The 13,994-nt window shown below is 32.9% G+C and overlaps 1 protein-coding gene across 1 annotated transcript; it reads right to left on the bottom strand.

The window, feature by feature from the left end:
• Positions 1 to 5,031: 5,031 nt before the first annotated feature.
• LOC120084550 (transcription factor MYB83) lies at positions 5,032 to 8,534 on the bottom strand. Its single transcript, XM_039040348.2, has 2 exons — positions 8,088 to 8,534; positions 5,032 to 5,648 (listed from the first exon to the last, which is right to left on the bottom strand). The coding sequence occupies exons 1-2, from the start codon at positions 8,354 to 8,356 to the stop codon at positions 5,102 to 5,104; spliced, it is 816 nt and encodes a 271-aa protein (XP_038896276.2). The 5' UTR covers positions 8,357 to 8,534; the 3' UTR covers positions 5,032 to 5,101.
• Between the last annotated feature and the right edge of the window lie 5,460 nt (positions 8,535 to 13,994).

Genomic DNA, 13,994 nt, shown 5'->3' with positions numbered 1-13,994 from the left:
ACATTAAGTTTTCCCTCTTAACCAAAATAGTCAGAGCCCACCACTCATGGGTTCTCACCCTGAGAATACCAAGGTAATTTTTGTGGTAGTATCCGGTTTTGTTCGAGGCTAATCTTGAAAAAGGTCTTCAAGGAGTTCATGATTTGTTCGAGAGAAATGTGAAGAAAAGTTCTTCAAAGGTGAGGTTTCTTGAAACCCTTAATTATTTCTAAAGCATATTGTAATTTAGAAACAAATGCATATCTTGTTTAATTGTTTACTATAAACTTTGTATTCAATGAAAATGGAATTTGGTCAATTCGCTTCTGCTCAAGGTTCTCTCCCTGTTAGAGTTCCTTCAATAGCACCATGCAATGTCCAACACAAGGGTCCATGACACCTCCTACTTGCATGAACTTGAGGTGTCTTCTTCATACATTGTCCAATGCATGGACCTCTCTTGCATGCCCTAATATGTGTCCACCTTCTCCTAGGGTCATCCCATGCTTCATTTGGTTGACCCACATACTCTATTTTTCTGTCAACTCATCCTTGTCCTCCAAGATAACTTCTATTGGCACATTTAACTTAGGTTGGGCACATGGTTGCTCAAACAACCAACCTCATGCGTCTATTCTTGCCTTCAATGCACCCATGATGGAGTTCTTCAACACATGCCCTCTTAGTTTGGTGATTTGGCTCTTCAACTTGACCTAAGCTCTCCTCAAATCTTCCCTTTGAGTTCAACCTTCAAACTTGCGGCCATCAAGGACCTAGCATGCGCCATGCTTCATTTCATGCACTAATCTTGTCCCCTATGCGCCCATCTTGGGTTTTAGGCTCTCCTTGGTGTGACTTCCTTCTCAAGGTTCATTTTATGCTTCCATCTTGCTCCTCCACGAGTCCTGATAGAAATCTTGGATCCTCCATGCGCCAACCATAGCTTCCTATGTGCCAATCATGCTTCTATGCGCCAATCCCTTGTTTCTCCCTTGGTCTTTGTTTCCTCTTTCCATGCATAGTCTATCTTCTACACTCATGGACTTAGCCATAAGCTCTCCTTTCCCTACTTTCCTTCATGGCATGCACCCATGTATGTGCCCATGAGAGGGTGGGGGCCCTTGTTCAAGTCCCGAAGTCAGTATTTAAGGGAACAACCTCTCTACTATCCCTAAAAATAGGTAGGAGCGAATTCCATCTTGCACCCTATGTCTCCAACTATCTACTGGTCTTGAAATTGGAGGTTTATTGAGCTAGCACTGTTGAGTCAACCCTCACCCATGCAAATCTAAGGATAATGTCGAATAAATAAGAGTTCATCGTTAGCTCAGGATTAATGTCAAGTTACTTAGGTCATCGCTTTGAAATAGTCAGTCTTAAACAATAAACAACGTTATAAAGTAAAAGTGACTTATTTGTTGGTCTGATCTTATGTAAACTCAATGCATAGGATGCCCTCACTCCTCATATCAATACATAAACGAATCAAGATCACTTCGTTTGTAGTATTTTACAACAAATTGTAATAACTACAGAGTGGGTCGCATCTAATAGTGTTACCAGAATAAGGTACTCAGCCTTATTCGTATACTATAGACCATTTTGGCTATTTACTGAACTTGATCCACTCTTATGTCTCCACATAAAGTTCATGTATTCATATAATAGCCATGGATCTTTAGTTCATTGGATTTAGTCTTTACAAGTGCAATTCACATATTCAACAACAATTTTATTGAATAAATGTCAATAACATCTTTATTGATAATAGAATATATTTAACATTACAAACTACGAGTTTTAGGACATACAACCCAACAGGATGACCCTCCACTTTGTCAGTCCACTCGTGTTTGTAAGTCTACTAAACTACAGACTTTGTTTATTCTTCTTATTCTGGTTCCTTTACCTCATTTTTTTTCTATTCATCATCTCTATGAACCTTTATCCTTTAGAGAAGTTGTATGTGATCCTTTGTGCCAGGATGCTACGGCTGAGGAACTTGCTGCTCTACATTAGACTCATACATGGGATTTAGTATCATTACCATCTGGGAAACGCCCCATTGGCTCTCGTTTGGTTTACAAGATTAAAACTAAATTAGATGGATCCGTTGAACGATACTCGACTCGAATGTTGCTAAAGGTTACTCCCAAAAGTATGGTATGGGTTACGAAGAAACCTTTGCCCTTGTTGCAAAAATGACAACTGTCCACACTATTATTACAGTGGCTTCAGTTTGTTGATGGAAAATATCTCAAATGGATGTCAAGAACGCCTTCTTGAATGGTGATCTACATGAACAAGTTTATATGATTCCTCCTACTGGTATTGTTGACCAACCTGGTGAAGTTTGTAGGTTTCGCAAAGCACTTTATGGTATTAAACAGGCACCTCATGCTTGGTTTGAAACACTTTGCTTGGTTTTCTTCCTAGTAATCACTGTACTATTTGTGAAACATACAAGTGCAGGCCATATTTTACTATAGTTATATGTTGATGACATGTTTATTATTGGTGATGATTGTGTTGGAATATAATATTTGAAATCAGAGTTTTCTCGTTGTTTTGCAATGAAAGACTAGGGGCACTATGTTACTTTCTGGGCATTGAGGTCACATGTTTTTCAAAAGGTTATCTCTTATCTCAGTCAAAGTATATAGTTGATCTATTTGACTGTGCATGTCTCACTGACAAAAAGATTGTGGATACTCTTCTTGAGACCAATGCTCGATATTCTCCATCAGATGAGCTTCCTTTACCTGATCCTAGTTTATATTGTACTATTGTTGGAAGCTTGGTTTATCTCACAATGACTTGTTCAGATACTGTGCATGTTGTTCATGTTGTTAGTTCAGTTTGTCACTGCATCTACCTTAGTTCATTGGGTTGTTGTTCTTTATATTCTCAGGTATCTTCGAGGCACTCAGTTTTAGAGTCTTTTGTTTCCTTCCACATCATCTTTAGAATTGCGTTCTTACTTTGATGCTGATTGGGCTAGTGATCCTATCGATCGCAAGTCAACACTGGATTCTACATTTTTCTTAGTGATTCTTTTATTTCGTGGAAGAGTAAGAAATAAAGTGTTATTTCTCGATCTTTTACAGAAGTCAAGTATCGTGCTATGGCCTTGACTACATGTGAGATTGTTTGATTACGTTGGTTGCTAGCAGATATGGATGTTTATCTTTGTCGTCCTACTCCATTATATTGTGATAGCCAGAGTGCCATGTAGATAAGCATGTAATTCGATTTTTCATGAGAGAACGAAACATAGAGATTGATTGTCATGTCACTCGTCATCGTCTTCAAGTTGGTGTCATTTCATTGTCGTTTGTTCCCTTCTCTTTGCAGATTGCTGATATGTTTACTAAAGCACACTCCACTTCGCACTTCTGTTTTTTTACTGACAAAATCTCAATGCTTATCATTGTAGCATCGTGAGTTTGCGGGGATGTTAACGTATATTATTATTTATTTACTTATTATGGTAGATTAGTCTTTTACTTTTTATTTTTTTTTATTTTCCCTACCTATATAAACCTCATTAGTGTGTATGTCTTTGTTAACTTTTGGTAAAATAAGAAACCCTACATTTTTTTTCTATTTTCATAGCATTTATCTACTTTTAATTACGTTAAAATATAGACTAAATTGAGAAGGGACAATATAAAAAGAATACCACAAAATTAGCATTAAAGTTGAAAATTAAACAAGAAATCATAGTAATCAAGTAAAATCAAGTTGTCTAACAATGTTGTGAGATAGTTGATTTATGCATGGCAGGTTAACTAAAGACATTATTTAAATGAAAAAGAAAAAAAACTTTATTCCCTTGAAAAAGCACATCTAGTCATACTTTCGAAATCTAATATACGTTTAGCTACTTTTCGAGTTAAACTACTTTAGTCATTTATCTTGTTGACTCTTAAAAATAACTGTGATTGGACGACTTATTGAGGTTGAATTACTATACATATTGAAATAATAATTCATAAATGATACAAAAGTTTTAGATAATGAAAAACTTTATTTGTTTTCTATAGAAGACACATATGCTAAAAAAAAATCTGTCTGTCTCACTCCTTAAGGTTGTGGATTTTTTTTTTTTTTTTTTAAATACTGTGGTTTAAAATTTCCAATTTAATTTTTTGGGTATTGACATTTTTTTAATTTAGCTTTTTATTGTTAGTAAATGTTCATCGAGATTGGTAGTTGCGATAAACTTACATGCATGAGGTGAATTTACGTAAATTTGAGAAGGTAAAAAATAGTCTTCTAAAATAAGAAAACTCAGAACTTCTATCAATTTGTTATTAATTCTCTTTTAGATGAACTATTTTTCTCCTTCAAATTTGTGTTAATTTATTTACGTCATATAAATTTATCGTAAACCAATTTCAATATTTATCAATGATGAGAGACTAAATTAAATGTTACAACTTTTTTGAATAATGTGGAACTATTTTGTTTATTATACCTTTGGGACCTAATATTGGAAATAAAATGAGGAAAATACATCAACTATTCACATTTAATTTCAAGCAAATAACAATTATAAAATTTTGCTTCTCATTTCCTTAAAAAAAAATACAACTCTAACAATAATCCATTTCTTTTGAAATTTTTCACAAGATCTGTAACTAATTTTAACATGAATTTATAGTACAAAGTAAACCGTCATTATTCTCACATATCTCTTTTGAGGAAAATTATCAATTCCTTGACGATCATCAAGACGGTGCCGTTTTAGAGGAGGAAACGGGCAAAAATGATCAAATTATTCTTTTTCTTTTTTCTTTTTGGACAAAAGTAAGTTTGATTATTAAAACTAATTTAAATCTTTTTTTCTTAATTTTTGAAACTTTTTATTTAGATTTCTAAAGTATTCTTACAAGGATAGAAAAAAAAAATTATTGGTGACAATTTTTTGAATTTTTTTTTAAAAATAAACTATAAACAAAACATTTATCAAACAAGATCAAAACATAATTTTTCTTAAGTATTAGGACATATACATTCTTTCTCTTTATATAGATAGAAAGAATTTATGCATCTCTAAAAATAAACAATAGTATTAAAATTCAGTACAAAAACTTTATTTTTTAAAAAAAAAAGTTAATTAATCAATTTGGAAATCAAGGATGAAAGGGTCAAAATCCCAAGCTCCAATTTTAAAATTATCTTGAAGTTGGTTTTGACAATTATTTCCAAACATATCCTCAACCTTAAAACTCATTTCATTATTAAATTGATGGTTGTTTTCTTGTATGTTTATGGATGATACCTTAATCTCTTCAATAATAATGTCTGCATTTCCAAGTGGAGGAAGGTGTGAAAAGTCATAAAAGTCCCTCACAAATTCCGCAGGCTCTAATATTGTTGTGGTGAAATCCCCAGAATAACCCTCTTCCATTGCACCACCACCACCAAACGTGTTGTATAGTGATTGGTTGTTGTCCAATAATGTTGGAAATAATGATGGTTCGGATGAACTTAGCTGCTCTCCGAAGCTGCTACTAGTTCTAGGTTCGGATGATTGGCTTAGGTTTGGAGAAGGGTTAATATTGTAATTACGATTCTTCATTCTCTTTTTCAACGTGGAGTTCCAGAAATTCTTTATTTCATTATCCGTACGTCCCGGAAGACGAGCTGCTATTTGAGACCACCTGATAAAATATCAAATTTTAATTTCATTAAAATATTGATTAAATTAAATTTTAAAATACCATTAAATTTTGTCCAAGAATACTCCAGTTTTTAAACTTCCAATAATACTTTTAAATATTTAGGTTTGGGGATTTGATTTTTGAAAATTGTGTTTATATTTTTAACCGTTTTTTAATCAAGATTTCTTATTTTCTATTTAAATATTCGAATTCTTAGCCAAATTTTAAAACAAAAATAAGTTCTTAAAATCTACTTTTTAGGTTTTTTTGATAACGTACTATATTCGATTTTTTATTTTTGAAAATTATGTTTGTTTTCTTACCATTACTTTATCATGTTTCTCATCTTTCCTAATTAAATATTTCAATTCTAAACCAAATTTCAAAATTCAAAAGCAAGCTTTTGAAAACTACATTTTTTAGTTTTTTAAATTTTGGATTGATTATTTTAAACACTATCAAAGGCAAAAAGTAAATATTAAAACAAACAAATCAAAAGATAGAAGTAATATTTATAAGTTTAATTTTTAAAAACCAAAAATCAAATAATTGAATCGTGTTTGATAACAATTTTGTTTGATTTTTGGTTTTTGAAAATTAAGCATGTTTCCTTCTCATTTCTTACAAGGATTTGCATCTTTCTTAAATATAATGGTTGAATTCTTAGTCACATTCCAAAAACAAAAGTAAGTTCTTAAAATCTACTTCTTTTTTTTTCAAATTTCGGCTTGGTTTTTTAAACTATTGGAAAAAAGTAGATAACAAAGGAAGAAATTTGTAAATGGAGATAGTGTCTATAGGTTTAATTTCTAAAAAGAAAAATAAAAAACCAAATAGTTACTAAATGGGCCCTTCAATAAGACCTTAGTTTTCACAATTTAGCTTGGATTTTAAATGCACTCTTAAAATGCAGACTACAAAACATAACAACAAATAGATGAAAGTGTTGTTGATAGATTCAATTTTTAAAAAAATTAATTAATTAATTAATTAAAAACCAAATGAGTTACACCAAACAAGAACTTTGTTATTTATTTTCAATTTTTGAACATTATGTTTGTTTTCTTTCTACTTCTCTTTATCACAATTTTCATTTTTTCTAACTAAAGACATGAATTCTTTAACCAAATTTCAAAATAAATACCAATTTTCAAAACTTAACTTCATTTTTTAAAACACTCCTCGAAAATAGGTAACAAAACAAAAACATTAATAGGTAAAAAAAAAATAGTAGTATTTATAAGTTTACCCTTTTAAAAACTAAAAATTCAAGTAAAGAAAACCATTTACTACCTCAATTCGTAAATTCTAATCAATAGAAAATAATGTATCCAACAACTAAATGATTAATTGACTTCAATGAAATGAATTTTTCTTTTTTCTTTTTTCTTTTTTTTTTTCCATCTAATGATGGAGTGATGTGGATTCATTGTATTAATTATTTTGCACTCAATGATATACTAAAACCTATTAACCACAAATATGGCCTACATTTTGACTTTGATCATAATCAATATCTTCTCTATAGACCTACACAAGCTTTTGTAATATTTGGCCCGTTTTATATTAAAGCTGAAATAGAAGCATAACACTATATGCAATTTCTCCTTATTGTTACCTTGATTCATAAGATGCATATGAAATAACATGCAAAAATGTTGTATGATATTCATTATATATAGTGGAAGAAGATATATTAAACAGAATGAAACAAAGTAGAGGAAGATAATTTTATTTATATTATGAGAAAATAGAAAATGGTAGAGAGAATAGCTCTATTTGTATATATTTTGTGAGGTTGTAGAAAAATACCTACAATTTTCTTTAGATAAAAAGAAATTGAAGACCACACCAACAACCAAACTCATGATAACTTAACCAAAATTCAAGGACTCTAATGAAGTAAATTAATATGTCATAGATAAAAAAAAAAATATAGGAACCAAAAATAGAAGTATATATAAGAATTAGATTAAAAAACTATTTTGGTGTCTCTTACTTTGAATAAGAGCAACGATTAATCATAGTCTAATTTATGTTTCCTTTAATTTTACACACAAAAAAGAAAATTCAAAAAAATATTTGTCACGTGACAATTTTTTATTAGATAATTGTCAAAATTGTATAAAGATAGGTGTGGTTCAGACAAGACTTAAAATTTTCTCATTCAATAAATTTTAAATTTAAATTTTCTTTAAATGAAAATTGGTTAAATAATAGTTATAATTTTCATGTAAAAAAATACCATAGGTAAACATATTTCTGAAATATATAATGAAAGCTTTTTTTTCCTTAAAAAAACAACCAACAATAGATTAATTACATATGAGAAAAATTTAAGAAATAACACATATTGTAGTAGAGGTGAAAATGGTATATTTTAGTTTAAGATTTAAGAGTAATAGATGGTGTGAATGAGGGTTAGAATTAATCTGTTACCTATTGCCAAGAAGAGAATGCAAATGTAGAATGAGTTGCTCCTCTTGAGGAGAGAAAGCTCCACGTTTAAGGTCAGGGCGGAGATAGTTAATCCAGCGGAGGCGGCAGCTCTTGCCGCAGCGGAGGAGGCCGGCGTTTCGGGCAATGTCGGTCCAGCAGCCTTGGCCGTTGGAGATCATATATCTCATCAACTTCTCGTCCTCCTCCGGCGACCAAAGGCCTTTCCTCAGCCGGATGTTGGCGGCGGTGGAATCACCTGGCTTCCTCATGATATATATATATATATATATATATATATATTCTGTTTCTATATATATGTTGTTGGAAGAGAAATAACAGTAATGTTTGATATTCAGGTGGGTGTGTGTGATAATAATAATGTGTATGATCTCTCTTAGACTATATATATGTTATATGGTGTGTTTGATTTTGTAGTTGAAGTGAAATAATATTGTTTATAAATAATATATATATATATATATATATATAGAGAGAGAGAGAGAGAGAGAGGAAGGGAAGGGAAGGGAAGGGGGAAGGCTTGATGTTGTGGTAACGGTGATGATGATGGCGATGTGGTTGTGGGGTTGCTTAGAATGTCAATCTATGACTAAATGTCTATGGGGGAGAGAGAGAGAGAATATTTTGTTGGTTGGTTTTTGATATAGGCTAGGGTGGAGTGGACAAAACGGATTGGAGGGGGACCTAGAGAGAGAAAGAGAAAATATCCTATATATGTGACATCGAGAGAGTAAAAATATCGGTTGATATGTCGATATATCTATAAATCAGAAGATTCAACACTGGGAGAGACTTGAAATATCTGTTGATCTATTGATATATATATTATGAATCAAAAAGATTTGATATCAAGAGAGAGTTTTGAAATACCATTGATACGTCGGTATATCGTAGATTAGAAGATTCGACATCAAGAGAGAGTTATAATATTTGTTGATATATTGATATATATCTGTAGATCAGAAGATTCAACATCGAGAGAGAGTTGAAATATTTGTTTATACGTTGATATATCTATAAATCAGAAGATTTGCATTGATATTAAGGATTGATTGTTATCTCTATAAATACACATAGAAATAACAAATTATATATCATTGATTTATTATATCAATCTGAATATGAATACTAATAATAAGATTGTATAAGTTTAGAAGTAAAAAAAATTTGATTATCAATTTAAATAACTTTTATAAATTTCTATATTTATCCAAATATTCATTGAATGTTGATATTTTTAATCATTGAGAGGAGAGCTCATTACAATCAACATTCAAAACCCTCCTGAAAATGTATGGAGGAGCCATAATAATAATAATAATAATAATAATAATAATAATAATAATAATAATAATCTAAGTTTGATATTGAGCCGAGATCCAATTGAGCTATGCTCACTTTGGTGAATCGTGATTAGTTGGTTAAATTACAAATAAGAAAGTTTGAATTTAGTCCCTATGATTTATAATTAAAAATGTAGTCTCTATAGTTTGATAAATTTCTCATAAAAATTACTACGATAAGGACTATTTATGAGGTTTTATTGAATTATAAGAACTAAATCTTGACTTTTAATTAGATCATAGAAACTAAATTTTAATATTTTCCAAATTACTATAGAAACCAAAATTGTAATTTAAATCTATCTATATCTAATAATATAAAACCGCCAGTCACATTATTTTACCCAACAATAAACAATTTCGAGAGGGCTCTAATTAAGTAACTCTTTTTATGCATTGTTTAATTGTTAGATGATATATAATTAAATTCATCTTCAACCATCAGCTTAAGCTTTTGGATCAATCGGTAATTTAAGATTATATTAGTGCAGATGGTCAAAGGAGGTTCTGTGTTCAAGAGGATCCATGGAAGAGCCTAAGAGAGCTTGGAGAGAGCTCAAGGGATCCATGAGGTAAGCTTAGTGGAGCTCAAATGAACTCATGGGAGAGCCTAAGAGAGCTTTTAGAGAGCTCAGTAGGACCCATGAGGTGAGCTTAGAGGAGTCTAAGAAAGTTTAAGGAAGCTCAAGCATGAGAAACCGAAGCCTAGAGCAGCCTAGAAGAGCTCAGTTGAGCGATTGAAGTCGAAGTCATCCATATTCATAACGAACAAGCATTTAATAAGGCGTTGAGAATTTGACTGGTACATTAGTTGCAGTAATAATGGTGTAACCGATCAAATAGTTAACTTGACGGTTTCAAGGATTAAAGAGAAGCATTATGACCCTTAACATGGTTACATTTTACTACCTTATAAAATCGATCAAGACCATTGGTTGAAAGTATGTCAAAATATCCTACCTACATTTTTCTATTGTCTTGTTACTCAGAAACACTAGACTATCTTGAGCGTCGAAGTGTGTGTAGCTAGACACCACATCAATATTCATTTACTTCTGTCTTGCAGGCACTCGAATGAATCTCTCCAAAAAAAAAAAAAAAAAAAAATCACGGTCGATCCATTTTTTAGCATCAGCAGGTTAAAAAAGATATTCTTAATGGCTTAACATATTTTTGGGTCCACGAAATGAATGTTTAATTTGTTTACACACTACTCATATTAGGACTCTCACAAACTTCTTAATCGTGCATAGTGTTATTTTTTTGTGGCTAAAACTTGTTTGTAAATCTAAAGTTCTGTTTGGTAACCATTTGGTTTTTGTTTTTTAAAAATTAAGTCTATATTATCCACATTTTTTACAATGATTGCATCTTTCTTATGCACAATGGTTAAATTTTTAGCTAAACTCACAAAAAAAAAAAAAAAAAAAAAAAAAAAAAAAAAACTACTTTTTGAAAGCAACTTTTTTAGTTCTCAAAATTTGGCTTAGTTTTTTAAACCATTAGTGAAAAGTAGAGAAGAAAGGAAGAAATTTGGTGGTGGAAGTAGTGTCCATAGGCTTTGTAAACTTTTACTATATTTTTATATTTCTCTTCACATAATGGGAAAGTATAGGGGTAAATATACATGTGTGAGTACCTAAAAATAGGCACTAATTCCTAACCAAATACATAAAAAAACAAATATAAATTTACACAAATAATATAACGTTAACATCCCTCTTCAAACTCAAGGTGGTGGTAGAGTAGAAACCAACTTAAGTTTGCCATGTAACTGGCTAAAGCGTGTAGAAGAGAGTGCCTTGGTAAAAATATCGGTTGGTTGCTCGACTGTAGAGATGGCTTGAAGGTGCAGGGTGGAACTTTGAAGATGTGGCGGATAAAATAACAATCATTCTCAATGTGCTTTGTCCATTCATGGAAAACATCATTATGCGTAATCTGAATAGCACTACGGTTGTCATAATGGAGAATAGTGGCAAAGTCTTAGGGTGCCCCCATGTTTGCGAGGAGCCAATGAAGTCATGACTCCTTTGAAGTAGCATCGACAAGCGCACCATATTTAGATTTTGTGCTGTAACGAGAAACAACTGTTTGTTTCTTAATATACCAGGAAATGAGGGAATCACCCAAATAAAAATAGTAACCCGTGGTGGATTGTCTATCATTAGGATCGTCAGCCCAATCAGCATTAGAATATCCTGAGAGAATCGGGGAAGACTTAGAGGAGAACTGAAGACCCTGCCCTAGTGTGACTTTTACATAGCGCAGAATACAAATCACGACAATGAAATGAATAGTACGAGGAGCTGACATAAATTGACTGACAACATGGATCGCATAGGCAATGTATGGACGTATCACTATTAAGTAGATAAGGCTGCTAACCAATTTCCTATACAGGGTTGGATCCTCGAGGAGAACACTATCAAAAGATGTCAAGGCGACATTTGAATCTAATGGTATCCGCGAAGTGACAAAATCAGTGATACCCGAGCGAGCCAAAAGATTAGACACATATTTAGCTTGGGATAGGTAGTAATCATCAGGACAAGATGAGACCTGAAGACCAAGAAAATAATTGAGTGGTTCTAGGTCTTTCGTCTCAAAATGTTCACCTAGGCAGCGTTATAGATATGATATGGCCTGAGAATCATCACCAGTAGTAATCATGTCATCCACATACAAAAGAAAGAGAACAATGCCATGAGAAGTCTTATGAGTAAAGAGAGTTGAGTCATGAGAGCTAGAGGTAGACCCAAGTTGAGTGATAGTAGAACTGAAAGTTGCAAACCAAGCATGGGGAGCTTGTTTTAACCCATATAGTGCATGATGAAGAAGGAAGACTGCCTGAGGTGGAGGAAAGATACAAGGTCGTTGCTTTATATACTTCATCTGAAGAAGAGGCCAATGGCAGCTGCTACCACCAAAAGAATCCGAATAGATATCATTTGGGCAACTGGAGCAAAAGTTTCCTCATGATCAATACCATACTCCCAAGAATACCCTTTGGCCATCAAACTAACTTTATAGCGCTCAACTGATCCATAAGAGCGGGTCTTGATTTTATAGATCCACTTGCACCCGATAAATTTCTTGCCATGAAGTAACTCAACATAATCCCAGGTATGAATCTTTTCAAAGGCCTAAAGTTTCATATTCATTACTTGCTACTAGAGAGGGTTAGTATAGGCCTCATGATAAGATGAAGATTCAACCAAAGACGTGACAGTGGAATATAGTGATAGTCTCGGAGATGGTGAGGAGTTTCTCTTACCCAAGAGGATCGGCGAACGGGTGTAGGGTCAAGTTCTGCATCGAGAGCAGACGGTAGATCCGAGAGTGCAATGGTAAGCGAAGACTGAACAAGCTCTGAGATAGGTAGCGTGGAAGATTTAGAGTCAGACAGAGGACAGGCAGGAAATAGATCAGCAGAGGGATCAGTGAAAAATGGGTGGGGACTAGTTAGGGGAGCATGAAACAAAGAAAGACTAGAAAATAGACAATGTTCCCAAAAAGTGACATGATGAGAGATACGTAACTGGTTAGAAATGGGATCCCAACATCAAAATCCTTTTGTTCAGTTCCATAACTAAGAAAACAACATAAACGAGCCCGGGATTCAAGTTTGGTATGTTCATGAGGATGCAACAGAACAAAACATGCACACCCAAAGATTTTAAGATGAGAATAAGAGGGCAAAGTATCATACAACCATTCAAAAGGAGACAAGTTGTGGACAACAGCAGAAGAAAGACAATTGATAGTTCGAGAAAATTGAGTATGCACCATTTTAGGAAACTAAATGTAGATATGAGGTAAGGAAGAACGACTTCGAAGAAAATATATCCATGTGAAATAAGAGTAATCATCAGCAAATAACACAAAATATCGATAACCATTTACTGTAGAAGTAGGAGCAGGACCCCAAATATCAGAATGGATCAAAATAAATGGTATATCACATAATGACTCTGAAGTAGAAAAAGATGAAGTAGGCTGCTTTGCAAGTTTGCAATGTAAACAGTCAAAAGAACTAAATTGAGAAACATTATTCAAAGTACCAACAAAAATTAAATTAAGAAGTTTGTCGGAAAATAAATGACCAAGACGAAGCTGCCATTAATATATATTAGTGGTATTAATAATGGCAGTAAAGATAGATGGAAGAACGGATGGCTGAAAGAACATGAGCTCAAATAATCTTCCCACCTTGTAACCCGTACCAACCATCTGACTCGTCCATGGATCCTAAACCTAGAAACCCTGAGGAGAAAACGAAACAGAAATCCGAGGTCACAAATGACCAACAGAGGCAAGGTTAAAGGTCAATTTAGGGACATGATAAGTATCAGAAAGATTTATGGTCGACATATTAACAATGTCAATATGAGAAATAGTCAAGGGGCTACCATCAACTGGGGGAAGAGATTTGACAGGGGTGGAAAAAGACAACAATGATATACTCAAGGTCATATGCTTGCAACATGCTGAATCAAAGAGCCAAAAAGTACCTGATGTGATAGCCAAAGCAGGAGAATTGGAA

Source organism: Benincasa hispida, chromosome 9 (assembly GCF_027475165.1).
Source record: "Benincasa hispida cultivar pf3 chromosome 9, pf3_genome.v1.1, whole genome shotgun sequence".
In the NCBI taxonomy this organism is placed as follows: Eukaryota; Viridiplantae; Streptophyta; class Magnoliopsida; order Cucurbitales; family Cucurbitaceae; genus Benincasa; species Benincasa hispida.
This window is presented reverse-complemented; position numbering and strand designations above follow the sequence as displayed.